The following is a 25,288-nucleotide window of genomic DNA, read 5'->3' on the forward strand; positions in this document are numbered from 1 at the left end:
CTCCAGTGGTGTCGCGACAGGCGTGAATGGAGGGACGAATGGAGACGTGTCGTCTTCAGCGATGAGAGTCGCTTCTGCCTTGGTGCCAATGATGGTCGTATGCGTGTTTGGCGCCGTGCAGGTGAGCGCCACAATCAGGACTGCATACGACCGAGGCACACAGGGCCAACACCCGGCATCATGGTGTGGGGAGCGATCTCCTACACTGGCCGTACACCACTGGTGATCGTCGAGGGGACACTGAATAGTGCACGGTACATCCAAACCGTCATCGAACCCATCGTTCTACCATTCCTAGACCGGCAAGGGAACTTGCTGTTCCAACAGGACAATGCACGTCCGCATGTATCCCGTGCCACCCAACGTGCTCTAGAAGGTGTAAGTCAACTACCCTGGCCAGCAAGATCTCCAGATCTGTCCTCCATTGAGCATGTTTGGGACTGGATGAAGCGTCGTCTCACGCGGTCTGCACGTCCAGCACGAACGCTGGTCCAACTGAGGCGCCAGGTGGAAATGGCATGGCAAGCCGTTCCACAGGACTACATCCAGCATCTCTACGATCGTCTCCATGGGAGAATAGCAGCCTGCATTGCTGCGAAAGGTGGATATACACTGTACTAGTGCCGACATTGTGCATGCTCTGTTGCCTGTGTCTATGTGCCTGTGGTTCTGTCAGTGTGATCATGTGATGTATCTGACCCCAGGAATGTGTCAATAAAGTTTCCCCTTCCTGGGACAATGAATTCACGGTGTTCTTATTTCAATTTCCAGGAGTATATATATATATATATATATATATATATATATATATATATATATATATATATATTAGTGCAATCACCCATTAAATTGGGCTACATCACCACATGCTTTAACCCACACGTACAACATATAGTCAGGACTCAATTTACACATACGTCTTGGTCTAATACAATAGTTAAATTTCGGTTACACATTAAATCACACAAATCTAAAGGCTGTGAATTCAGCCAAATACTTAGCGATTGGAATTACGAGTAACTTAAGTTGTAACGATCACGTAGATAACATTGTGCGTAATGTAAACCAAAGAATATTATTTTTTGAGAAAATGCAACAGGTCTACTAAAGAGACTGCCTACACTACGATTGGACGTCCTCTTCCGGAGTACTGGTGTGTGGTGTGAGATCCGTATCAGGTAGGATTGATGGAGGAGACTCAAAATGTTCAAAGAAGGGCAGCTCGTTTTGTACTATCGTGAAATAGGAGAGACAGCGGCACGGGTAGTAACGTGAATTGAGGTGGCAATCATTAAAACAAGGTGCTTTTCAATGCAGCAGGACCTTCTCATGAAATTTCAGTCTGCAACTTTCTCCTCAGAGTGCGAAAATATTTTGTTGGTGCTCACCTTCATGGGAAGGAATGGTCGTCATAATAAAACGAAAGAAATCAGAGCTCGGACAGAAAGATTTAAGTGTTCGTTTTTCCAGCGTGCTGTTCGAGAGTAGAGCGGCACAGAAATAGCTTGAAGGTGGTCCTACGAACCCTCTGCCAGGCATTTCATTGTTAACTGCAGAGTAATTATGTAGATGTGGATGCAGCTTGTCCACAGAAACATTTCCAGCAGCTTAACCGCAATAGGACCAACTGCTTCGTTCCACGTTAAACGCCTGTGAGTGGCAACATCAGTAGGTAGAACACGCTCCAAAGAAGTTATTGTTGGTACATTATCTTTGTCAGTTTGAGCAATACAGAGAGTAACCCAGTTCTGGCCGTCATCAACGTGGACAGAAGTTAAAGCAAACCCACACTTTACACCACTGCAGGGTACGGCAAACCTGGAGACGCCATTATCAGGGATAGAGGCGTTATTAGTGAGACGTCTGCTGGGAGTAGACTTATTTCTTGTACAGTGTGCCTATTAATTGGGTGGGAGTAGTGTGGACGTAACACTGCTGTCGGCCGTCGTGCAGCTGACTGGCCCATTAAGTAGGGGCGCGTCTTCCCTCGCTTCCGAGAACGTCTGATAGCGTAGTAAGCGGCTGCCGCGGCTGGAGACGGACGCGCTCCATGAAGTGTGCTGCCTTACTGAAGCCTGTCACGCGCCCTCCGCCTGCCGCGGCTCGTGTGCTGCCAGCCGGCCGTAAAGGCGAGCGCCGCCTCACTGCCAGGCGCCAATTAGCGGCGCACACGTCGTCTCAATTAGCTGCGCTGCGCTCCGCTCCGCCTGTTTGTCTGGCTGCGCGCCGGCCGGGGACCGCGCCGCACCGTGCGCTCACGAGGGAAGCTCCCCGCTCAGAGTTAGTGGTAAGATGGCCCGTCAAAAACTGAACACAGATCAAGCATGAATAAGGTGTGCCGGCCGGAGTGGTCGAGCAGCTCTAGGCGCTTGTCTGGAACCGCGCGACCGCTACGTCGCAGGTTCGAATCCTGCCTCGGGCATGGATGTGTGTGATGTCCTTAGCTTAGTTAGGTTTAAGTAGTTCTAAGTTCTAGGGGACTGATGACCTCAGAAGTTAAGTCCCATAGTGCTCAGAGCCATTTGAACCAATAAGGTGTACTGAACTGTGAAAAAAGAAGGAAAATAGAAACAGTGAATGGTGCAAGAACATAAAGCGCAATAAAGAGCAGCCTCAAACAGCAACAGCGTCGTGGGTAAGCGGTCATGCCGTGTCCAGCACTCCCTCGTACCATTTATTTCATTTTATTTTACTTTATATACACTCCTGGAAATTGAAATAAGAACACCGTGAATTCATTGTCCCAGGAAGGGGAAACTTTATTGACACATTCCTGGGGTCAGATACATCACATGATCACACTGACAGAACCACAGGCACATAGACACAGGCAACAGAGCATGCACAATGTCGGCACTAGTACAGTGTATATCCACCTTTCGCAGCAATGCAGGCTGCTATTCTCCCATGGAGACGATCGTAGAGATGCTGGATGTAGTCCTGTGGAACGGCTTGCCATGCCATTTCCACCTGGCGCCTCAGTTGGACCAGCGTTCGTGCTGGACGTGCAGACCGCGTGAGACGACGCTTCATCCAGTCCCAAACATGCTCAATGGAGGACAGATCTGGAGATCTTGCTGGCCAGGGTAGTTGACTTAAACCTTCTAGAGCACGTTGGGTGGCACGGGATACATGCGGACGTGCATTGTCCTGTTGGAACAGCAAGTTCCCTTGCCGGTCTAGGAATGGTAGAACGATGGGTTCGATGACGGTTTGGATGTACCGTGCACTATTCAGTGTCCCCTCGACGATCACCAGTGGTGTACGGCCAGTGTAGAAGATCGCTCCCCACACCATGATGCCGGGTGTTGGCCCTGTGTGCCTCGGTCGTATGCAGTCCTGATTGTGGCGCTCACCTGCACGGCGCCAAACACGCATACGACCATCATTGGCACCAAGGCAGAAGCGACTCTCATCGCTGAAGACGACACGTCTCCATTCGTCCCTCCATTCACGCCTGTCGCGACACCACTGGAGGCGGGCTGCACGATGTTGGGGCGTGAGCGGAAGACGGCCTAACGGTGTGCGGGACCGTAGCCCAGCTTCATGGAGACGGTTGCGAATGTTCCTCGCCGATACCCCAGGAGCAACAGTGTCCCTAATTTGCTGGGAATTGGCGGTGCGGTCCCCTACGGCACTGCGTAGGATCCTACGGTCTTGGCGTGCATCCGTGCGTCGCTGCGGTCCGGTCCCAGGTCGACGGGCACGTGCACCTTCCGCCGACCACTGGCGACAACATCGATGTACTGTGGAGACCTCACGCCCCACGTGTTGAGCAATTCGGCGGTACGTCCACCCGGCCTCCCGCATGCCCACTATACGCCCTCGCTCAAAGTCCGTCAACTGCACATACGGTTCACGTCCACGCTGTCGCGGCATGCTACCAGTGTTAAAGACTGCGATGGAGCTCCGTATGCCACGGCAAACTGGCTGACACTGACGGCGGCGGTGCACAAATGCTGCGCAGCTAGCGCCATTCGACGGCCAACACCGCGGTTCCTGGTGTGTCCGCTGTGCCGTGCGTGTGATCATTGCTTGTACAGCCCTCTCGGAGTGTCCGGAGCAAGTATGGTGGGTCTGACACACCGGTGTCAATGTGTTCTTTTTTCCATTTCCAGGAGTGTATATACTAAGATGGTATCTGTTCTTTCGGACACGTCCGAAAGAACAGATTACATCTTAGTGTATATATATATATATATATATATATATATATATATATATATATATATATATATATATATAGTTAAGGCTCACCGGCCACCTGACCATCTTCTTCTCCTGTGCGAATGCACAAACAGTGCCCGAACTCTTACGGGAATCGGCAACGCGCCGCGAGTAATGAGTATAATGAGCGTGGGCACTACGAATGTAGTGCGGGACAATTCGTTGAGAATGTGGGTTTCGCGGGAGGCGTGCCAGAGATCAGTCCTTGCAGTCGCGCTGTCCTCTGTGTCCTCGGTGGCTCAGATGGATCGCCGGCACGGTAGCTCACCGTGTTCGGTCAGAGGGTTAGCTGCTCTCTGTAACAAAAAAAAACTGAGTTAAACGATCAACAACGAACTTACAAGGGTGTCTTACGACGTCCGCCCCGAGCAGATATGACGAACAAAAGCGAACAAAATGAAATTAAAAAAAATGGATAGAGCGTCTGCCATGTAAGCAGGAGATCCCGGGTTCGAGTCCCGGTCGGGGCACACATTTTCATCTGTCCCCGTTGACGTATGTCAACGCCTGTAAGCAGCCAAGGGTGTTCATTTCATTGTTATTTTACTTTCACAACATTATCAACTGTCCGTCCGGTCATTAAAATGTTTGTTCTCTCTCTGCAGTCTTGGCAGTTGTCGTACTACACATTGGTTATGCGTATGAGTCATGTGGTAAGAATACGTTACCGTCGCAACTAAATGTGATGAATAATGAGAGCAGGCGAGTGTTACGTTGTTATGTTATAAATAAAATATATTGTTAAGAGACTGCTGCGACATTTACAGAGTGTGAGTTATTTTCGCAGCTTGGGCTCTCTTACAGCGGTACGTTAAATCAGACTTCTGTTTGTGAGGCATATCGTAAAATAAATAATATTAATAATATGTTCCTTAAGGCTTTCCCGACGCACTGGTTTGAAATACGCTTCTCGGGCTTACCGTCGGATTTTGTTTTTGTACCTCCACAATATTTCGCAGTAAAAACTGTCCAGCATCGCCAGATGGTGTAGCCTTCTTAAAATTTCAGAAACCGCGCGCGCGAGTAAATACTGGTTTCGCAATGTCACGAAACAATCTGCAAACACTAAGGGTCCGGAACTCCGCGCAAGCGTCCTCTGCGTCCCACTCAACCTAAAGAAAGAAGGAACGGTTATTTTAGAAATTGAAAAGATTGAAAATCTACTATAAACCGAAATTAAGAAAAGGTTGTTATAGAAACAAAGAAGCATCTAAATGTTGAACATCTATTCAGTTAAACAGGACTTTTCTAAAATTATAAGAAAAACAACTTTGTTCGCCTCAGTTATTAACGATTACGTACAAAATATCAGAAAAATACCTCCTAGACCCCCAATAAATCTGTCAGTATTACTGAATTTATTATAAATAGCTTCTACAATTCTGCGTAAGGCATCAGCTAAACTAGTCACAGGCACCACTTTACTGTATAATGCTTTTAGTGAATCAGGAGCTTTCGTCATATAATGCGCAGCATCCGTTGCGAAGAGTAGAAAATTATCATTTTTAACGCCTTCGGGCTCCACGGTATCAATAAATCTGTCGAACAGTTTACTAATGGTGCAAAATTTCTTTTTCTAAACTTTCAGTTTATTAGAAACTTTTGGCCAGGACCATGTTCTTCCAAAATTCCCGTAATTACATTTGTAGTATTTCTTGCCTTAGAGTTTGTTGTTCCATCAATTGATGCCCACATTTTTTTATTGACAACCCTTTGTCTGATTTGTTGCGTTCTTTTTTCATAGCTTCGACTGATGAAGTCTTTTCTTAATGTGTAAGAAAATAGAAGAGTTTTGCCTGTGTATTTTTTTTAAGAATTCACGAAATTTTTGATAGTTCAGTTCACTTAAGGGAATGTCAGCACAAAAGAAAGCTGTACAATGCTGTTCAGAGAATGGTAGGCCGCCCAGGATTAGCCGAGCGGTCTAAGGCGCTGCAGTCATGGACTGTGCGGCTGGTCCCGGCGGAGGTTCGAGTCCTCCCTCGGGCATGGATGTGTGTGTTTGTCCGTAGGATAATTTAGGTTAAGTACTGTGTAAGCCTAGGGACTGATGACCTTACCAGTTAAGTCCCATAAGATTTCTCACACACACACATTAGAAAATGGTAAACAAGAATGGCGGGTTTCCCCTAGCAGTATTTGCTGTGGTGTTTTTCCAGTTTCAATTCGTTGCACTTCGCGTTTGTGTTTTTCTGTTCAGACATTCTGCTGAAAGCTAAATGAATTCTCTGCAGTTACTCTTACTTCACACTGTTTACTACACAGTTTTTTTTTTACAATCAATCGAAAATACTTTCTCGCCGAGAAACGAGTTTTTGTCATTTTACTTGAATACTTTGCTTCATTTTATACATTTCTCTATGAATTATACTGCACACATATCCAACTTCATCAAGACTGAACAACAGAATGAGATACTTCTCCGCTGTGCAGCGTCGAGAATGGCTTAAGCCACTACTTGCTTATAAAGCAACAATAGGCTACAGAAACTCTCTCTTGTGTAAGTATAAAGTCCATATTACCAATTCAAACGAAATAGGGCGGAGGGGGGGTGGGAGAGATAAATATTTACCATTTTCAGGAAACAAAGTGAATGCGCCAATCTGAGAAACTGAAAGAGAAGAAAGAAATGGCATGAGAAAATTTCTTTGCCTCTGGGGAAAGTGAAAATATAACAAATATGACCGTTTACGTATTAAAATAAGTTTTGCCAGAGAGAAATGATCGTATATGCGTAAAATGGCTTAACAAATTACAGTGATTCTGTTAGGTTTTTCTTTATATAACAAGCGTTAGATGTAGTTAAGGAGCATGTGAGCCTTACCGAAAAATAAATGCCTATCATAGAAATCCAAGTCGTGTTCTGGAAAACACTCTGGCAGCATTGTGTACTTGTTCGGAAGCCACCTCTGTCTGCTGGCAGCCATGTCCTCTGAGTGTGGTGTCCAACAAATCTGGTCATGCCATAATAAGTGCCACACAGAGGAACGGCGGTTACTTTGGTTCGCATGCCCGACGCTACACTGGTGGGACGAAACGTTCTGAACACTACCCTTCGGGAGACTGAAAGACTCCTGAGTACGGTTCGGGCAGGTGATGCGGTAAGGAAGGTATATAAGCGGAACAGAGACGAACGGGCAATCACACTAGCAGCGATACGGGACACAAAGTAAGGCAACCACTGACATAAGCGAGTTTCACAAAGACCACATTGTTATGGACCGATGACTGGAAATGAGCATCTCGGAAACAGTGAAGCTGATCTGCTGTTCGCGCACTACTGTCTTGAGCATCCACGGAAAGTGCTTGAAGGAAGGTTGTAAGTAGGCTGTTTAGGTTTTTATGTTGGTAACGCCACGTAGCGCTCTATACGAAAATCACTGACTGTGCTGTGTGAAGGCTGTGGTTGGTTTGCATTGTTGGAGTATATGCTATTATAATGTTGGGCAGTTGGCTGTTAACAGCGCGTAGCGTTGCGCAGTTGGAGGTGAGCCACCAGCAGTGGTGGATGTGGGGAGAGAAATGGCGGAGTTTTGAGAGCGGATGATCTGGACGTGTGTCCATCAGAGACAGTAAATTTGTAAGACTGGATGTCATGAACTGATATATATATATATATATATATATATATATATATATATATATATATATATATATATATTATGACTTTTGAACACTATTAAGGTAAATACATTGTTCTCTATCAAAATCTTTCATTTGCTAACTGTGCCTATCAGTAGTTAGTGCCTTCAGTAGTTTGAATCTTTTATTTAGCTGGCAGTAGTGGCGCTCGCTGTATTGCAGTAGTTTGAGTAACGAAGATTTTTGTGAGGTAAGTTATTCATGAAAGGTATAGGTTATTGTTAGTCAGGGCCATTCTTTTGTAGCGATTATTGAAAGTCAGAATGCGTTGTTTGTCAGTTTGGTGTTGATCAGAATAGATAAAGAGCGAAATGTCTGAGTACGTTCAGTTCTGCTCAGCTGTTTGAAAATCAAATAATGTAAGAGGTTTATCAGCACAGTAATTTATTAATTTTTCTAAGGGGACGTTTCAAGGTGAAACTATCAGTTAGCAACAAGGTGCTTTTGGATGTCCACATCTTATCATACAACGTGGCAGCAGGTACCTTGTCCTCTCTGTAAAGGAGGATAGGGGCGATCTGTGGCATATCTGGTAGAATGCCGGCGCAGGCACAAGTGATTTGGAGCACACTATTCGGGGCACTTTTTAGAATGTGGCGCTTCACAACAGACGACCGCTACATGTTCCCATACTGACCCACGACGTCGTCAGTTACGAGTACACTGCACCTGGGACGGCACCACGGAGATGGGACCTTCCCTCACTGGCAGTGTGTCGCCTGGTCGGATCAGACGGAACAGGCACTACGCCAAGGACGCAGCCCAGTGGGGGCAGTGTTATGCTATGGCAGACATTCATCTGGACTGCCATGGGACCTGTCTTAGTAGTCGAAGACACCATTACAGTTGTGGACTGCGTGAACATTGTTGTGGACCACCTGCATCCCTTCATGCCTGATGTCTTCCCGGATGGCGATGGCACCTCCTGCAGGGCTCAAAATGACTCTGAGCACTATGGGACTCAACACCTGAGGTCATCAGTCCCCCAGACTTACAACTACTTAAACCCAACTAACCTAAGGACAACATGCATATCCATGCCTGAGGCAGGATTCGAACCTGCGACCGTAGCGATCGCGCGGTTCCGGACTGAAGCGCCTAGAACCGCTCTTCCACAGCGGCCGGCTCCTGCAGGGCAACTGTCCACTTCGCAAGGCCAGAATCGTGTTACCGTGACTTGAGGAACATGATAGTGAACTTAAGACCACCAAATTAATCCGATCTGAGCCCGCTGGAATACATGTGGGACGCTGTCGGTCGTCAGTACTGTGCCCATAAACCGGCGACCCATAATTTACGGGAATTTCGTAACTTGGACCACATACCTCCCGAAACGTACCAGTGACTGGTCGACTCGATCCCACGCAGAATCGCTGTTGTATAGCGTTCCACATTTGAACCAACACGTTATTAAGCAGGAGTTTTATTGTATTGGCTCCTCAGTGTGTTCCTTAATACAAATGCGGGTAATTTCCAAGAATGATTGCCTATCGAAGTGGCGGGGTCCAAACGATACATATCGAACGTGCGATTGTAGATCGATCATGCAACTGGTGACGGCCGTTATGATGAATTATTTGTGATAGTCATTTTTATCTGTTTTCCGTCGTTCCATTAGTTGCTCTAAGTTACATACCTCCACGAATTATTTGTGAGTCGCTAGGGAAACCCAGACGATTTATGTCGGTAGTGAGTGGGATGCCTGGCGTTCTTGACGTTTCTTCTGCAGATTCTCTCACATGGAAAAATCTAATTCCATGCTTATCCAGCGTAGAAAATTGTTTCACTTTTTGTAGCAAATATGGAGTACTACCGGACGAGGAAAGGAAGGACCGCGTAGATCGTGGTGGTGCGAAGTGTGTAAAACTTTGTAAGAAGAGTTTCGATGCTGAAATTCCGTCACAATTTCATTGCGGAAAACGAACGAGTATCAGGAAGATTACATGGTTCGACTCTTCCAAATTATCCATCCGTACCAGCGTAATTCTTCTACCTTGCTGGATTCGAGACTGCACCTTGCAAGTAACAGCATCGGAAACTGACTTATCTGCCACTACCATGGGTGAATATTTCGGGTTTTGCAGAGCAGTGTATACTCAGACAGATGATTATTAGTAACTGTATCTCTCATTTAAGTGATTGAAACTAAAAATATAAAGAGTTTGATTTTCGGCGAAAAAGAGGGTTATCCCGTACGCGTGCTCTAGTCGCACTAGGAGCCTATTGGTGGACCGAGTAAGGTTGTTGAAGTGGACGAATCTCACACAGCAAGAAGGAAGAATGAGAGTGGACGACCTTCAAAGAGTGAAATCGATCATATTTGGGAATTCGGTGGGATAGAACGAGAGTCCCGGAAGTGTTTCGTTGTGAGAGTATTGCCCCGAGACAAGGTCAGTTTAGTGGGTCTGATAAAGCACTGCATACTGCCTGGTATTAAAATCATTACAGACTGGTTTCAGTCGTGCAGGACACTCAAAGCAGAAGGATTCGACCACGAGTTCATCAACTACTCTGTAGAGTTCGTGTCTTCGGGTAACCCTAGTGTGCACACGCAGAACATCGAGCGGCTATGCAAATCTGTGAATTCTTCCATTAAAAGAGAAGGGCGTCCAGGACAAAGAGACGAACTATACTTGTTTCAGTACCTCTATTTCCACAAGTTGCGTTTGCAGGGAAAAGTTTATGCAAGTGACACTCTACCCATATTTTTGCGTGATATTGGCAGAGTTTACGCAGGCTATGGCCAAAAGGGAATTGTTCCCGTAGCGTACAAATCACATGGACATTCACATGATGATGACCTTTGTAATTACAAGTATGTTTGTAACGCTCTTCTTTCGTCGTTGCTGTAGTGACCACCGTAAACATACTCATAACGCCCGCCACCAGAGTCGCATGATCGATTTACAATCGCACGTTCGATATACATCGTTTGGACCCCGCGACTTCGATAAGCAATCATTCTTGGAAATTACTCAAAAGCGCTAGCAGGAGACTAACACGTTGAGATCGGAAACCTCTATTATAAAGCTCAATATTAGCTAGAAAAGGCTATGTAAGATACTGACATTATTGTCCAAAACGTAGATATAAATGTCTGTGCGATTTTGCGCTGGTGTACTTATGCTAGGTAGCAATCAGCTCAGGTTTCAATGTGCAAGGACCTCCACACAAAAGTACGACTCGCCGCCGTGGCTACTGTTCCGGCGCTTGCGCATTCCCTGCCCTACACGGCTGGTCGGAGAGAAACAGCGCCAAGTGCTTTCCCCGGCAACTGCCGCAGATAAAGGCGGTAATTCACATTCCTCGACGTCGACGTCCGCGCTCAGAACGCTGTCCATTGTCGGCAGCGGTGTTGATAAGCAACGTCGCAGCCCATTGTCTGAGCGCGGCGCGAGACAGTCCAGTTAACGAACGCGGTCTTGGTCGCTGCATACGGTGAGGGCCTCCAGCTTGTAGGAAGCAGAGGCATTTTCCTCCTGTGTCGGTGGCGAGGTAAAGTGGTTGTGGCAGTTTTCTTAGGTTATCAGCTGATAAATGCACTATTGTGCAAAACTTAAGGACGAAAGTAGCTCGCGTATGATGTCACTGCCGTGTAACATAACTCGATGAAACTTGGACCATACACAGAAAGACCTGATACAGTATAGAACAGAAGTTAAATGAAATAAATACACACTGACACGAACAGTAATAACGCTTTCATTGAAAGACCATAATTACACTGAAAGCAACGCGATTCGTGGTGGTCTTTGGGCATTACAAAAGGCGGGATGTGGTTGTTAACAGTGTGTGTGTGTGTGTGTGTGTGTGTGTGTGTGTGTGTGTGTGTGTGTGTGTGTGATCATCACAGACGCCAATGCCTGCTTCCACACAGGCCACAACGATAAGGTTGGCAAGAAGTTTTTGTGCCAGGGCGTTCTATTCCTCCATCATCGTGGTTGACAGGTGCTGAATGGTCGTTGACGCTTGTGGATGTGTGCGATATATCTTACCATAGCATCCCACTCGTTCTCAATGTGACTTAAGCTGGGGGAACGGGCAGGTCAGTCCATTCGCCGAATATCCTATCGTTATAAGAGCTCCTCCACCCCTGCTTCTCTGCGGTCCCTCATTGTCATCTATAAAAACTAAGTCAGGGCAGAACGCAACGTTGGGAAGACGCACGTGAGAAACGAGCACAGTGCCACAGTAACGTTGACCGTTGATTGTACCATGTTCAGATATTTTGAGGTCAGTTCGCCGGCGCAGCATTATGCCTCCCCCCCTCCCCATTCCCCACTACAACACCGGTGTCACCAAAACCATCATCATCGACAATTTTGGGCGTATCCTCATATGGCAAGAGGTGGGAACATTTAATGCACCCTGGAACATTGTCTATCTATATGAAGATCTATATCTACATGATACTTTGCTATTCACAATAAAGTGCCTGGCAGAAGGTTCAGTGAACCACCTTCAAGCTCTCTCTCTCTACCGTTCCACTCTCGAACGGCGCGTGGGAAAAACGAGCACTTAAATTTTTCTGTGAGAGCCCTGATTTCTCTTATTTTTTCGTGATTATCATTTCTCCCTGTGATGTTGTGTGCCAACAGAATGTTTCGCAATCGAAGGAGAAAACTGGTAATTGAAATTTCATGAGAAGATCCCGTCACAACGAAAAACGCTTTTGTCTTAATGATTGCCACTCCAATTAAGGTGTCATGTCTGTGACACTATCTCCCCTATTTCGGGATAGTACAAAACGAGCTGCCCTTCTTTGTACTTTTTCAATGTCATCCGTCAGTCCCACCTGATGCGGATCCCACACCGCACAGCAGTACTCCAGAATAGGGCGGACCATCGTGGTGTAAGCAGTCTCTTTAGTCAAATGTCTCTGAGCACTATGGGACTTAACATCTGTGGTCATCAGTCCCCTAGAACTTAGAAGTACTTAAACCTAACTAACCTAAGGACATCACACACATCCGTGCCCGAGGCAGGATTCGAACCTGCGACCGTAGCAGTCGCGCGGTTCCGGACTGAGCGCCTAGAACCGCGAGACCACCGCGGCCGGCGCAGTCTCTTTAGTAGACTTGTTGCACCTTCTAAGTGTTCTGCCAATGAATCACATTCTTTGGTTTGCTCTACTCATAATATTATCTATGTGATCGTTCCAATTTAGGTTATTTGTAATTGTAGTCCCTAAGTACGAAAGAATAGATACCATCTTCGTATAGCTAAGGCTAACCGGCCATTGACCGTCTTCTGTGCGGATGCACATGCATTGCCCGAACTCTTACGGAACTCGGTAAAGTTGTCTGCTGCGAGTAATGAGTGTAATGGGCAGGGGCACTACGAGTGTAGTGTGTGAACACTAAGTTGGGAATATGGGTATCACGGGGAGCGTGCAAGGGATAAATCCCTGCAGTCGCACTATCCTCTGTGCCCTCGGTGGCTCAGATGGCAATGAAGAAAGCTTTTTTGTATCGGGAAGGATGGCATGAACTGGCATTGATGATACTGTCTGTACAAGTTGGTTTACTAAAAATCGAAAACTTCTGTTTGTTATTAACTTTCTTAATAGTGAGATCATGTTAGTTAATGGCGCTATCTTCTTCTATTTCAGTGGTAAAAGTTATTTTGGGGTGCATGCTACCTATTGCTTGGGCGAATGTGTTGACCTCACTGGTGTCACCTATCAGTAATAAAATTTCATGGACATACCGTTTGTAATAAATCGTTTTATCTTTTAGTTGTGGATATTTGGCAAAAATTTACATTCTAAATCATTGATAAAAATGTCTGCTAAAGTGCCAGCTGGGCTATTACCCATCCCAAGCCGGTCCTTTTGATAATAAATTTTGTCATTAAAGGTAAAAAAAAATTGTAAGCTAAGACAAAATCTAGGAGTTCAATTAGTTCTGTACACTCTGCAGTGCTAATCTCGTTGTGGGAGAGGAGATTGCGTCTAATAATGACAATAGTTTCTTTTACTGGGACATTGCTGTAAAAATTTTTTACATCGAAGTATGCTAATGTCGCCTACTTGGTATATGTATATCCTTAATTACATTCGCTAGCTCAGAACTGTTTTTGACCCCAAAATAATTATTGAATGTGTAAACTGATTTAAGTTTATTATTAAGGAACTTAACTTATAGCATGGTGATGACATATTGTTAACAATCGGACGAACCGGATTTCCATCTTTGTGGATCTTAACTTGAGATCTGAGCTTGGGAAGTTTGACATTCATCATTTTGAGCGATTCTTTTCGTAATCGTTAAGAAGAAACTGGGTGCTATCAATCTTTCGCCTCAAATTAGTCTGAAACTTATCAGTTGGGTCTTTGTGAATTTCTATAATATCGTTTTCTGCAAAAAATTCTTCTGTTTTCTTAATGTAATCATCGTCATATGTAGGAACTGACGTGTTCCCCTTTTCAGCACGAATGACCATTGCTTTCTCCTTCTCTAACTTGGTATTGAGACCCTTTAAAATACGTCTCTCGTGATTAACCACATTATTAGAACTATTTTAAACAGACAACGCCTTATTAACCTTAACAGCTGTATCCGCAATTTCTAATTTCGTCATCCCAGCCTTTCGGTCAGAGGGTTAGCTACCCTCTGTAATAAAAAAAAACTGAGTGAACGGATCAACGAAAAACCTGTGAGGGTGCCATCGGACGTCCGCCTGGAACAAATTCAACGAACAATGTAGAGCAAAATGTGATCATCTAAAAAAAAAAAAAAAAAAAAAAAAAGGATAGAGGGTCTGCCATGTAAGCAGGAGATCCTGGGTTCGAGTCCCGGTCGGGGCACACATTTTTTTCAACTGTCCCCGTTGATGTATATCAACGCCTGTCGGCAGCTTAGGGTCTTGATTTAATTATTTCATTGTCTATCAAGGTCGTCTTGGTGGACCAGTTCTCATGGTGTTGGGAGGCATAATGCTGCATGTACTTTATTGTGACGTTGCATTCCTTCCCCAAGTGCATTCGGCCCTGACTTCGTGTGTATAGATGACAGTGCACGACCACATCTAACAACGCAGGTTCAGGAGCTCTTAGAACGGGACTATTTTCCGCGAATGGACTGTCCTGCCCGTTCCCCCCACTTAAACCCAGTTAAGCACGTGTGCGATCCATTACGGAGAAGTAGCAAGTCCTTACAGACCAACGACCAACCAACAATTGTCGGTCGCACATTAAATCGACAGTCATTATGTCGACAAAATTTTGGAGCACTTTCTTCCAGCAGAGATTTAAGAGCAATCGGAGTAAAATATCCTAACAAAACGAGATGTTATACCTATGACGGCGGCGGGTGGCGGTGGACGGTGCAAGATCCGTAAGAACACCGACGACAAATGGTTCAAATGGCTCTGAGCACTATGGGACTCAACTGCTGAGGTCATTAGTCCCCTAGAACTTAGAACTAGTTAAACCTAACTAACCTAAGGACATCACAAACATCCATGCCCGAGGCAGGATTCGAACCTGCGACCGTAGCGGTGTTGCGGTTCCAGACTGCAGCGCCTTTAACCGCACGGCCACTTCGGCCGGCCACCGACGACAACTGCTGAATAAGGTAGCGTTACTCAAGAATGTATACTGTAAGATCAGCCCATCGCATCGGCGTTAATCATAGGTGGTGGTGCTATACGCAGTATTCAAAATGGCGCCTATAACGGAGGTGCGTTACAAGCGCAGAGCTGTCATTGAGTTCCTTTTGACGAAAGCCAGAGCATCGCAGATATTCACAGGCGCTTCCCGAATGTTAACGGAGAACTGGCAGTGAACAAATGCACGATGAACCTTTGGGAGAGGCGTCTCTCATCATCGCAGGAAGTTTTTTAACAGAAGACCGTAAAGAGCAACCAAGGACCTTCTGTGCGCAACTGCTTGCGGATTGTGGGGCTGGTCGTAACAATTTTTTGACGAAAATCGTCACAGGCTGTATGACATGGGTTCATAGTTTCGAATCGTTAACATAACGGTAATCCACGGAGAGACGTCACACCACCACTCCTACGAAGAAAAAATTCAAAGTCGCACCCTGAGCTGGTAAAATGGCGACGGTCTTCTGGAACTCTGAAAAGGTTATTATCTTTCATGTCTTCCCTCATGGCACAACGACCAACTCTGAAGTGTAGTGTGCTACCGACAGGAAATTGCAGAAACGACTTCAGCTCGTCCGTCGCCACAAAAATGCAAACGGACTTCTCCTTCTTCATGACAACGGAAGGCCTCACCAAGTGTGCGCACCCGAGAGCAGCTCACAAAACTTCACTTGACTGATCCTCCTCGTCCATCCTACAGCCCGGATCTCGCACCTCCCAATTTCCATCTCTTTGGCCCAATGAAGGATACATTCCGCAGAAAGCAGTACGTGGACGATGGTCAATTTATTGATGAAGCAAGACGTTGACCGTTGGCTCCGACGTTGGACCAGCAGAGCGGTACCATGCAGCCATACAGGCTTTCGCTGTAAGATGGCGTAAGGCCGTCGCATTGAACAGAGATTACGTTGAAAAACGGTTTTCTGTAGGCAAAAGAGTGGGGATAATTTGGTGTATTGGAATCCCAAATAAAACCAGCGCGCTTTCAGAAAAAAAGAGTTGCGTTACTTACTGAACGCCCGAACGCCCCTCGTATTTTAAATGTATTGTCCTTGTATTCGAGAGAATGGGGGCTCCAGTCTCCATCCGGCCATTTTGATTTAGGTTTTGGTGTTTTCCCTAAATCATTTAAAGCAAGTGCCGGGATCATTCTTATCATAAAGCCACGGCCGACTGCCCACCCAGTTCTTGTCAAACCAGACCTGTAAGTATATTAATGGCTGAATACACGAATTACATTCTTTGTCGTTCAAGTGTAACAACATGATAACTTCAGTATCCTTGTAAAAGTGATCCACAGACGAATGTTACTACCAGGTCTACAACTTTGCTTCAACCGTTTTCTCTCGAAGTTCGGGGCTTTATTGTGAAAAACTTACAAAAAAATTATGATTCATACTATTGCCCATCGCTAGCCACTACATTCTCCCATCTTTCGGATAGCATACGAATCCCGTGGTGGAGGAACTGGACGTCTTTTGTGGGGATCCATGAATCGGTTCAATTTTGCACTTGTTCATATGATCGGAAGTGCTGGTCAGCCATATTGTATTCCACTGATCGAAGAAGGTGGTAGTCAGAGAGCAACGTGTGGAGAATACGGCGGATGGGATAGGACTTCTCCTTTCAACGTTTCCATGTATATTTTGACGGGTTTTGCGACTTGGAGCAATGAGGAAGCTCCTGCAGCGTCTTCTATCGGAAGTGTATGATCACCCGCCATACAGCCCGGACTTGGCTCCCTCTAATTTTCATCTCTGCTCAGATGAACCGCTACTATGAAGACAATATTTTGGCGCAGACAGAGGGTTGCAGTCCAGCGCAGAAAATTTTCAGTTAGCAAAGGAGGTAGTCTCTAATGATGAGGGTTTTGGAAAGTTGGTACAACGCTACGAGAGATGTCCTCGACCATGTAGAGACGTAGCTGCTAGTCCTCGCAGTTTCGTTTGTGTATGGAGTTACAAGGAGATTACGTTTGAAAATTACAGTAAGTTTGAAGGAAAATGCATACATGTGGTGTCTGTTCTTTCGGACATGTCCCAAAGAACATCATTTATGATGCAGCAGCTATTTTGAATTAAGACACAAACGAATTACAGACCTTGGCTGCGAGCGGCCATTGATTGAAATCAATGGCGCTGCCGGATCACAAATGGTCTCTGTTCTTTTCAGACGCCACGTATATATCACAAACGCCAATGATCTCTTCAGTGTAGATCCAGACCAGTCTCGAACTGAAGCGAGTCGCCTAAATACTGCGAATAATGAGGATAATGGGCGAGTCCGTCTGCATCTACATCAAGATCTACTTGATTACTCTGCTATTCACAATAAAGTGTCCGGCAGAGGGTTCAATGAACCATCTTTATGCTGTCGCTCTACCGTTCCACTCTCGAACGGCACGCGGGAAAAAACGAGCACTTAATTTTTTCCGAGCGAACCCTGATTTCTCTTACTTTATCATGATGATCATTTCTCCCTATGTAGGTGGGTGCCAACAGAATGTTCCGTAATCGGAGGAGAAAACTGGTGATTGAAATTTCATGAGAAGATCCCGTCGCAACGAAAAACGCCTTTGTTTTAATGATTGCCACACCAATTCACGTATCATGTCTGTAACACTATCCCCCCTATTTCGCGATAATACAAAACGAGCTGCCCTTCTTTGTACTTTTTCGATGTCATCCGTCAGTCTCACCTGATGCGGATCCCACACCGCACAGCAGTACTCCAGAATAGGGCGGACAAGCGTAGTGTAAGCAGTCCCTTTGGTAGACCTGTTGCACCTTCTAAGTGTTCTGCCAATGAATCGCAATCTTTGGTTTGCTCTACCCACAATATTATCTATGTGATCGTTCCAATTTAGGTTATTTGTAATTGTAATCCCTAAGTATTTAGTTGAATTTACAGCCCTCAGATTTGTGTGACTTATCGTGTAATCGAAATTTAGCTGATTTCTTTCAGTACTCATGTGAATAAATTCGCACTTTTCTTTATTCAGGGTCAACTGCCACTTTTCGCACCACACAGATATCTTATCTAATCATTTTGCAAGTCGTTTTGATCATCTGATGACTTAACTAGACGGTAAATGACAGCATCATCTGCAAACAATCTAAGACGGCTACTCAGATTGTCTCCTATGTCGTTAAAATAGATCAGTAACAATAGAGGGCCTATAACACTTCCTTGGGGAACGCCGGATATTACTTCTGCTTTACTCGATGACTTTCCGTCTATTACTACGAACTGTGACCTTTCTGACAGGAAATCACGAATCCAGTCGCACAACTGAGGCGATACTCCGTAGGCACGCAGTTTGATTAGAAGACGCTTGTGAGGAACGGTGTCGAGAGCCTTCTGGAAATCAAAAAATATGGCATCAATTTGACATCCCCTGTCGATAGCACTTATTACTTCATGAGTATAAAGAGCTAGTTGTGTTTCACAAGAACGATATTTTCTGAATCCGTATGGATGGCAAAGTGGTCAGAGCATCTGCCTAGTACACAGGAGTCCCAGGTTCGAATCCTGGCCAGGAACAAATTTTCATCTTTCCCCGCCGGTTTCAGTCAATGTTCGCTCGCTGCCAAGGTAGGTAACTTAGAATGAAATTTTCACTCTACAGCGGAGTGTGCGCTGATATGAAACTTCCTGGCAGATTAAAAGTGTGTGCCGGACCGAGACTCGAACTCGGGACCTTTGCCTTTCGCGGGCAAATGCTCCACCGACTGAGTTCTGCAAGGTTCGCAGAAGAGCTTCTGTGAAGTCTGGAAGGTAGGAGACGAGGTACTGGCAGAACTGAAGCTGTGAGGACGGGGCGTGAGTGATGCAGATGGTAGAGCACTTGCCCGCGAAAGGCAAAGGTCCCGAGTTCGAATCTCGGTCCGGCACACAGTTTTAATCTGCCAGGAAGTTTCAAGGTAGGTAATTCCTTTGTGTCTAATCCTTTGTGAGGTCGGAAATGTCTGCTGGGGACCACTATGCAACACGGCAGAACGTCTGCAAGCATATACAGACATGTGCTTCGGAGAAGGAACGGCGAAACAGCGTTGAATGGACACTGGCGTGCTATTACTGCCGGCGCGCGAGTGCTTTGTGGCCTCCACGTCGCGCAGCTGATTGGGCTATTGAGCTGTGACGCGGCGGCGCCCCCTCGCCTCTGCGCGATTACCTGCGCGGGGCGTCGGGACACTCGGGAGCCGGCCAGCTTCCGCGAGGTCGGTGACTCACGCAGGCGGCGGGAGGTCGGGAACCCTAAACCACGACATTTAATGCCGCGGCCGGCCAGCCGCGTCTGCCGTGTTTTCTGGGGGCCCTGGCGGCGAGATTTCCTATCGCGTATCCCCGAGCACGGGTCGCAGGCCTTGCGCCGTAAATGCAGTCCGAAGTAGTACTCGGAGATCTTTGATAAAGACGCCATGTCGTATTACTCGGTACATACGACCTCTAGCTTCTTGTCTCTGTTTGCTGCGGTTCCCACGAAACGGCAGAGGCTACAAGAACGGACATTACATTACAGTCAGCGCTGTCACTTGCCGAGACAAGCATCGCAGCTACTTCCCCTCCAGCCAGCTGTTGGTGTGTTTGTGAGACGACATACGACGCAAAATAACGGTGGCCCTAATCGTTATGTACGTATTAACATTGCCATATCTCAATACAGACTTCAGCACACTGTATGTTAAGCTGGAAACTTCTTTTAACTACACCAGTTACAACGGTTGTAAACTATTATTATTATTATTATTATTAGCATCATCGGTATGCATGCAATAGCATGCGCTACGTAATATTTTCCAAAACACCGTGCACAAAAACGCGATTTTTCGGGCCTCATAAAAATGGTTCAAATGGCTCTGAGCACTATGGGACTTAACTTCTTAGGTCATCAGTCCCCTGGAACTTAGAACTCCTTAAACCTAACTAACCTAAGGACATCACACACATCCATGCCCGAGGCAGGATTCGAACCTGCGACCGTAGCGGTCGCCCGGTTCCAGACTGCGCCTAGAACCGCTCGGCCACCTCGGCCCTCATACCTAGGATTCTATTGGTGATAGAAAGGTAGGGTCAAGTGCTTTAGATAGCCCTTGGGCTTGGAACCATTTGTGTACCCAACAGTAGGACAGTCTTAATGTAACTATCATACAGTACAGAGTCGCAGTTTGCCGCGCGGTAGTAGCCGAGCGGTCTGAGGCGCTGCAGTCATGGACTGTGCGGCTGATCCCGGCGGAGGTTCGAGTCCTCCCTCGGGCATGGCTGTGTAGGTTTGTTCTTAGGATAATGTAGGTTAAGTAGTGTGTAAGCTTAAGGACTGATGACCTTAGCAGTTAAGTCCCATAAGATTTCACACACATTTGGACATATTTTTTGAGTCGCAGTTTGAATACCACACACACTTCCTGCAGCATAGACAAATGCAGTAAATCCGTTATTTGCGTTAGATGTGGTCTACTGTCCTCCTTAATAAGGGGATTTTGGAGGCACTATTTAGTTCACGGGCAATTCCTGAGAAAACTCTAAAAATATGATTTTTGGGTACCAAAACCGAGCCGCTGATTCCAAAACGGTTATGCACTGCAAATGGCTGACATTTTTACGATGGATTCCACGGATCCCCATCTCGAACAAACTAAAAAATTTTCTGGATTTTTTATTCGTTTACAAAAAATTTACCGCACTTGTATACGAGTACTTAAGATACATGCGTAAAATCCGGTGTGACGTGAAATCGAAACAATAAATAACTGCAGCAAATTGCTCAGATTTTAATGTTACATTTCCGTTTTCAAAAATATTTATCTAGTATCGAGAAACACCCCAAAAACATGCTTTCTGAATACCAAAACCGAGCCGTGGTTTCCAAGAAGGCTATGCACATCAAATGACTATAATTTTTACGATATATACCTAAGATACCGGTCACGAACAATATTGAAAGTTTTCTTGATATCTCTACTCGTTTCATATATGTAGAGGTTCAAAGTTAATCTACTTTTACACGTAAAATTCGCTGTGAGGCAAAAACGTAATTTATAAAGTGACGTAGCACGGACAAATATGTTGTAAAGTGTTTGCGTTACCATCGGAAGCGTTTTGGGAAGCCGATGTTGTGGTATTGAAGCACCTGAAACTTTCTTTTTGCATCAAAAATCCGGTCTGATATGTAGAATTATATAGTTTTAAGTTATTTCAGTTTCACGTAAGTAAACTATCAAGATTTTACTGACTACAAAGTTCTTTTCATTTGAGTGACACGCCCTGCTGTAGCAGGGAAAAGAAGGGTATCAGCAGAAAAGTGCTCCTATCGAAGCACAAAAAAGACAAATATGCTCCTATTTATTAAAAGGCTCTGACTGAAACGTGGGATACCAGCTGCTTCATTCTATCTTCCTCAGCATCTTTAAAAAATTTCCCAAAATTTTTAGCATGCAAGGAGAGAGTCGGAATGGGAAAGAGACGAAAAGGTAGTAAATGGTTCAAATGGCACTGAACACTATGGGACTTAACATCCGAGGTCATCAGTCCCCTAGAACTTAGAACTACTTACACCTAACTAACCTAAGGACATCACACACATCCATACCCGAGGCAGGATTCGAACCTGCGACCGTAGCGGGTGCGCGGCTCCAGACTGAAGCGCCTAGAACCGCTCGGGCAGAGCGGATGGCAGGTAATAAATACTGGAAGACAGTATACAGTGACGGCAGTGGATAGAGACGAAAAAGTAATAAAAACTGGAAGATAGTAGGCAGTGGATGTGGTATAGAAAGGGCGACGGAGACAATGGCTGAGTGAGAGACAGACCAGTGACAGTGGAACAAAATTGACAGTGCTGGAACAATATTAGGAAAATAGTGAAGGAGTCAGTGCCACTGGTGAGGAATAAAGAGAAGAAGAAAGCTGAAGTGAGTGAGAGCCAGAGAGTCTATGACAACGACAACGAGGAAAAGAGATAGTGACATTGAGAAGACACAGCAGCAGTGGTAAGGTATTGAGTAAGAAGACAGCAGTAAAGAGAGAGCAAGAGGGAGACAGTGAGAGTGAGAGGAGACAGTAATAGTAGGGCGGAACGAAGGAAAACTGTGGCTGTGAGGCAGGAGACAGTAACGGTTAGAGAGACAGAAACAGATAATGACAACGAGTTCAGCTGAGTGAGTGAGTGAGTGAGATGGGCAAGTGGGAGTGGACAGGTATGAGCGATTTACGCCAAGACTGGTGAGCGTGAGTAAATTACATTGTGTGTGTGGGGGGGGGGGGGGGGGGGCGGGTTGTGGGAGTGAGAGGTGAGTTGCATGTTAAAAAGACCGCAAATTTTTCGCATGTCAAAATTTCAGGGAAATTTTTTAACGCTGCTGAGGAAGGTAAAATGAGGCAACTGGTACCCCACTTTTCAGTCAGTCTTTTAATAAACATGAGCATATTCGTCTTTTTGTGCTACAGTAGGAGCATTTTTCCGCTGATTACTTTAGTATTACTATTCCTAGAATGGAACTTTCTCTCTTCGATGGAGGGTGCACCGTTTGAAGACTTTCTGGCAGATGTAGGCACGATTCGTTTATTCGCGCCCAAAGCTTCAGTACCGCCAGTAGGCTGCTTGCAAAATAGTGTAGTCCCTATCTGTGCAACCAGTGTGGTAGGGGAGAGGGTGGAGGTAGTGGGGGAAGAGGGGATCACCGTTTTGAACGCCCACTGAGAAGTAGGGGAGCGAAAACAAATGCGTAACTCACGTAACTTGTAAGCTATACCTAACGAGTCTGCAAACGATCGTACTGACGGGTTATGTCAGTGTGACCAGTAATTCGGAAATATAGGCGTTCAAACTCAGTAGTTTCTCACTGGAGTAGCGAAAACGAAATGGGCACTTAAACAATGGATCAACTAAAGCCAACCAAGTCCGACCACACACTGCCACAAGAAAATCTCATCCAACCAAAAGGGAAAAAAAGTGAAGTAGACAGTGTCGCATATTACTATGCCGACAAGATAAAATGAACATTCGTCACCTGTAAATTATTAGTCCCCTGACAACCCGTTTACAACCTGTTTGACAGCATGTCCTAAAATTAAAACTTTCTTCTACTTATTCCGTGTCTTTCCGAAGTAGCGAAGCTTTGGGAGAAGCAGACCGAAAGGAAAGAAGATCCTGTAATTTGTGACAGAAAGGAGAACCAATATGAATGAGTACAGGAGTGCAGCAGCTCTCAGTCCCAGCCAGAGGCCGCTAACGCTGCGCCGTGTCTTTGTGTTCACAGGCGAGGCCAAGAGGCGGCACTCGTGGTCCAGCGACTGCGACTTCCAGCTGGTGGCCGGGGCGACTCTGCAGCCTCGCGCCCTCTCCACGTGGTACCTCACCGCAACGGTACGTTGTCTGTCCAGCTCTTACATCATCCGTTAAGTTTCAACATCGAGACCAGATACTCCGTTTGTCGGTCATCTTGCGGGTGAACCGACAGTCCAGTCACTCGGGAGGACTGGTTGGACGCGTCCCACCATGAATTTCTCTCCTCCCTCAACCTCTTAATCTGAATAGCACTAGCACCTCAGTTATTTGCTGTCCTCCTCTACAGTTCTTACCCTCTACAGCTTTCTCTATTACTGTGGAGGTTATTCCCTGATGCCTCAACACAAGTTCTCTCATCCTGTCCCTTCCTCTTGGCAGTGTTTTCCATACGTTCCTTTTTTCACCGATTCTGCAGCGAACTTCCTTATTTCTTATAAGTCCATTCTTCTGTAGCACCATACCTTAAACGCTTCGACACTCTACTGTTCCAATATTCCTACCGTCCATGATTCACTGCCTTACAATGCTGTGCAACAAACGTACTGTATCAGAAATTGCTTCCTCAAATTGAGGCCTGAATTTGATACCAGTAAACTTCTCTTGGCCAGGAATGCCCTCTTTGCCTGTGCGAGTATGCTTTTTATGTCCTTGCTTTGTCCATCGTGGGTTATTTTGCTTCCAAGGCAGCAGCACTTCCTAACTTCGTGACCATCAATTTTGATGTTAACTTTATTGCTATTCTTATTTCTGATACTTCTTATTACTTTTGCTTTTCTTTGTTTAGTCTCGCCCACATTCTGCTCTCATTCAACAGATCCTGTAATTCTTCGTCACTTTCACTGAGGACAGTCATATAATCAGCGAATCTTGTCATTGTCATTGATATCGTGCGCCCTTAAAACCCTCTCCATCTCTCCATCTTGTCATTGATATCATTTCACCCATAATTTCAGTACCATTCTCGAAACTTTCTTTTATTTCCTTGATGACTTCTTCGATGTGCAGAATGAACAATAGGGGCGAAAGACGACATTACTGCCTTATACTCTTTCTAATCTGAGCACTTCGTTCTTGGTCTTCCAGTCCTATTGCTCCCTCTTAGTTCTTCTACATATTGTATATCTTCCTTCTTTTCCTATAGCTTGTCCAATTATTTCTCAGAATTTTGAAGATCTTGCACCATTTTAAATCATCGAACGCTTTTTCAGGTCGACAAATCCTACGAATGTTTGTGGATCTTTCTTCGGTCTTGTTTCCGTTATCGACCGCAACGTCAGAACTGCTTCTCTTGTGCCTCTACCTTCCGTAAAATCAAACGGATTTTCTTTTTCATTCTTAAATATGTTCTTCTTTCTAGCATCTTTGATGCATGACCTGTTAAGCTGATTGTGCGACAGTTTTAGCACTTATCTGCCCTTACTATCTTCGGAATTGTGTGAATGATATTTTTCCAAATATCCAAATGTGTGTGAAATCTTATGGGACTTCACTGCTAATGTCATCAGTCCCTAAGCTTACACACTA

At 45.5% G+C, this 25,288-nt stretch overlaps 1 protein-coding gene across 1 annotated transcript in view; it reads left to right on the top strand.

The window, feature by feature from the left end:
- Positions 1 to 25,288, top strand: part of LOC126203756 (uncharacterized) — a 1,215,674-nt gene that overhangs the window by 1,066,300 nt on the left and 124,086 nt on the right. Inside the window, exon 3 of the mRNA XM_049938159.1 lies at positions 23,736 to 23,842. Coding sequence (XP_049794116.1) covers positions 23,736 to 23,842 — 107 coding nt within the window. The remainder of the gene's footprint in view (positions 1 to 23,735; positions 23,843 to 25,288) is intronic.

The sequence above is a fragment of the Schistocerca nitens genome, chromosome 1, assembly GCF_023898315.1.
Source record: "Schistocerca nitens isolate TAMUIC-IGC-003100 chromosome 1, iqSchNite1.1, whole genome shotgun sequence".
NCBI classification, from domain to species: domain Eukaryota; kingdom Metazoa; phylum Arthropoda; class Insecta; order Orthoptera; family Acrididae; genus Schistocerca; species Schistocerca nitens.